Source organism: Rhipicephalus microplus, chromosome 9 (genome assembly GCF_043290135.1).
Source record: "Rhipicephalus microplus isolate Deutch F79 chromosome 9, USDA_Rmic, whole genome shotgun sequence".
Taxonomy (NCBI): domain Eukaryota; kingdom Metazoa; phylum Arthropoda; class Arachnida; order Ixodida; family Ixodidae; genus Rhipicephalus; species Rhipicephalus microplus.
In genome coordinates, this window is record NC_134708.1 from 23366889 (window position 1) to 23371235 (window position 4347).

Consider the following 4347-nt stretch of genomic DNA (forward strand, 5'->3'; position numbering starts at 1 on the left):
AACACTTCCGCCTCCATAGGAAATGCAGCCGCCGCAGCCGGGATTCGAACCCGCGACCAGCGGGTCAGCAACCGAGCACCTTAGTTACTAGACCACCATGGCGGGACTACCACCATCGGTCAATAACATATCGCGAAAAAGGTCTAAGTAGGCAAGTTTTGTAAAAGGGAAATATTCTGAGTCACCATTAAATTTGAGAACTGAAATTCGCTTTGGTGCCTCTTAAAGCTTCGTCTTCGATTGAGGCGAAAATGTTTTAGGCCCGTGTACTCAGATATGGGTGCACGTTAAAGAACCCCAGGTGGTGAAAATTTCCGGAGCCCTCCACTACGGCGTCTCTCATAATCAAATAGTGGTTTTGGGACATTAAACCCCACAATCAATCAAACTGTTAAACTCCACATATTAATCACCATCTATCAATCCAAGCTTCTTTAACAGTTCAACGCAAAAATCGTACCCGCACTCGTGTATGAACGCGCCGTCATACAATCACAAACACACTATCACCTTGCTAATTGCTAGCCTGCTTCGCGCAAACGCCCTCCGGTTCCTATCTTCATTGGCATCTACCTCGGATTTTCAATCAATTCATCGTTGCTCTCCAGCTGACAACCAAATATTCCTTCGCCGACACCGACATCAATGTTTCTACGAAACGAGCATTGTTCAACGTTATCGCGTGAACGTTTTACTGCGATCACTAAATTTGCAAATTGTCAGGGGCGTAAACTGAGCTTCGTGTTACGTGCGATAGCAGGAAAGAATGAGATTGGTTTCCGTCACCGTTTTCGGGTGCTTTATATGAAACCGTGGTGCACAAAACCACCGACTACCGATAGGGTCGTTGAAATACACCGCCAGCGCGCTCTCGTCTGTGACCGTGAGGCATTCGCGTCAGAATTCGCATCGCCATGACAGATCCCAGCCGAGTGCACTATTTTCGCGACCTCCACATCAAGGGCATCAACTGGCGACCGACTCACTTTGTCGACGAAGTGCCCGTTTCCCGCTTGTGTGCGCTGTGCCTCACGATTCCAAGGAGAACGATGCTGTTGCCATGTGCACACTTTTTATGCGAGAAGTGTTTCGCATTCAAATCCCATGACGGCTTTGGCCTTTGTCCTTTGGATGAAACTTTTTTCGAAGAAGCGGAATGTGACAGTTACGATCTGCCCATCACAGCAGCAAAAGCCTTTCAGGTGAGCGACCAGTGTCAGTCAATCTCTGGGAAAAATCTTAGCACTACCGGTTAATGGAGTCAATGAAGCAATCTTATCACTCTTTCGCTGTCGCCAAACTCGCTTAATTAGGGAGTTTTAGTATTGTGCACCGCGAGCCCTTGTGGTGCGGTCGCCGCCACTGCGCATGCATCGTACGCGAGTCGCCGTGCGCTTTCGCGGCCCACCCGCAGAAAATCCGAAATAGCGGGTGGCGTGTGTTCACGCTAGTGTCGAGGCTATGTGTAGTTTCCGTGCATTTGAGTTTCTGTGGCAGCTAAAGTCCCTAGATTGTTCCCCAGGAAGGGCAAACGTTATTCTACAACTCATATGGTGCCCGCAACGCCCGCAGCGCCTGCAAACGTTATTCTAAATCTCCCCATTATTAACCGCATAACGTTGATGCGTTGGTGCCTCTATTCGTTCGTTTCAGTGATTATTCAAAAAGCACCATAAAACAAGACGCTATCGCTCCGTTAGCAAATGAACTTTATATAAAAAGTAACATGTTCTAGACTATCTTAGGAGGCAGAAAGCCAGAAATACACACTTAGTGATTGCTATTGCGGCAAAGAAGGTGTTTTGAGTAAACCAACCTCCTAACAGACCACGCCTTCATGCCCATTCGTTACATTCGTGATGAATGTTAAAAGCCACCGGAATTGAGGCATGTTATTGCGAGTACCTCATATGTCTCATATCTACTGTTCTGCTCGCAGAGTAAAAGAGTGAAGTTCTAATATAAGGAGTACGCGCCTGAGCGTTGCTAGACTCAAGCACATCTGTAGATTGCTTTCATACACGTCACAAAGTTAGGTCGGTGGTTGGCTTCAGTTTTTATTACTAACCCGGTATGGCCCACGAGACGGCTTTATGCTCTCCCATAGCCGAGTTCTAAGTACTCAATATCGTTAACCACTTTATTCTAAACACGCCGCCACTACTGTAAAGTGTGAGGCACACAGTAGAGTATCGAGTACTCTTCATCGTTAAACACCTTCTCTACGCATGCATGGGGCTCACACAGGCATTGTTTCTTTTGTTGCCCTTCGATGAAGGTTTACTGCTGGAACAAAGATCACGGATGCGACTTCAAGGGCGCTTTGAAAGACATGCTCAAACACTGCCACAACGATTGCGCATTCCGCTCATGCGACAATTCGCAATGCGGCGAAGCAGTTGTGAACGAGAAAATTGGGACTCGCCAGGTAGCCGAATGCAGCACAACTGTTTCTTCAGCGTGCACAGAGAGCATGTCGTCAGATTGTGGAGCACTGACACTACAAGACGTCAGAAATGCCCTAAACGAAGTAGAGACGTCATTGATGAAACCGAACCAGGACAAGGTACCACCTGCTACAGAGTGTCGCATGAACGAGCTTACGGAACAAGCCGGGAACCAGGAGTCCAGGTTGGTCGAAGCTGCTGGCGAAGTCGGATCATCTGTAGCTGCAGAGACTGCTCAACCCGCGGCCACACCATCCCCGACTGTCTCGCAGGAACCAGCTTCTCGGCTAAATCCAGCGGAAGAAGCCAGTGTGTCACAATCGTCAGCATCCTGTTCGCAGAAAATGTCCAGAAAGGAAGAGCCCGAAATCTTTTTCATCATTTCCCGTAATCTTCTGACGAGGATGCAGAAAACTTCCACGGAAGATTTTCCGCAGCATTGCATCGACTCTGTCAACCTACCCAGAGGCGCATGTCGCTTAACGTTGACGAAGCCGCTGTCCACAACACGCACGTGGAAAGTGCTGGGGACGGCGACGTATGTTATCACCTTCGAAAACTGTCCATTTTTACTCACGGAAAGTGGACGACCGCTTTGTACCGTCACAGTGTTGCATACGAGGGATGCAAGCTTCACCCTTTGGGTACGCTCCACTTTCCATTGTTTGTTGGGCCATGGACTGATTGGGACGATTGACTTTGTTGGAGTGGTGTTGGGTGCTCGGTGTTTGCTGCCTTCTTTTGACGTCTCTCTGCACAACGAGGAACGAGAGGAAACAATTCAGCGTTCATATAAAACGCCGGCTGTCATTTGCGATGACGCTGGAGTTACAAGGCTAAATTTTCAGTGCGTATTCGAAATACCACCTGCTGATTTTCGACGCGCTGGTTGCTACAGTAATGAAAGGGTGGGCCTTCAAATTGTTTTAAAGCAAGAAGACAACACGCATGACGCCCCCTTGAGCTGCTAAACTAGAATCTTATGATCTTTTACTTTCATGCTATGCTTTTTTTCTCTTGCACATCAGACACTGCTATCGAGGAAATAAAAAAAAATCTACTCCTTTGGGCTGAGTGTTTTATGATCTGTTGTATCCGCTTTACAACTTTAAGAATGCGCCTAAGATCAACCTCAAAGTTTTTTCGAGAAGGTCATCGTAAATAGCTGCTGTAAAAGATGTCTTATTTAGTTTTTGTGTCATTGATGGTGTTAGTAAACGACAGAGTAGACCGAAATTTAAAGCACGGGACGACAGTGCAGAGTCATACTCTGCGATGACTTGCAAATGCTCTGACGGAAGTAATATTTAATGGTCAGTGGTGGCCCCCAAGAAACATTATAAACACATTCGCTAAAATGCTCTTAGTGCCGGAAGAAAGTAGCAATGCTTCGACAGATAGATTCACTGTTGAATTTCACTAACAATAAAGTGAATAGGCCGGAATGGGACTCAGAAGAGCTATTGTTCTTTAAGCGCATGGTACACACAAAGGTTTAAACACACACAATCCAAACATAAACAACAAGCACTGCGGTTAAAGAAGTGACGATGATTTCTCTTAGATAGATAGATAGATCTTACGTGCGTGCGAGAGAAAAGTAACGCACTCACACGAACTTACTTATTTTAGATGAGGCTCATCTGACATAGCCGCTAAATATTCCTTAAATTACGTGTTTATGTTTGGGGCAACCGAAGGATTGTAAAAATGTTTCAAGAAACTTACTTTGTTTGCTCAATTTCTTATTGGTTTAAACTCGCTGCGCCTCAAGGTTGTGTGGGCTACCCTAAAGTAGCTTTTCCGTTTACTTATTGTCGCTAGGACATACAAACACAACACACGCGCTCACACACAAACACACACGTATTCACACGTCGTCGGCTCTCTGGAGCCGCTT

General features: G+C 46.5%; 1 protein-coding gene across 1 annotated transcript; it reads left to right on the top strand.

The window, feature by feature from the left end:
* The first annotated feature begins 827 nt into the window (after positions 1–827).
* LOC119163606 (uncharacterized) lies at positions 828–3513 on the top strand. The gene is made up of 2 exons (XM_037415643.2): positions 828–1202; positions 2279–3513. The coding sequence occupies exons 1-2, from the start codon at positions 915–917 to the stop codon at positions 3416–3418; spliced, it is 1428 nt and encodes a 475-aa protein (XP_037271540.2). The 5' UTR covers positions 828–914; the 3' UTR covers positions 3419–3513.
* Positions 3514–4347: the final 834 nt, after the last annotated feature.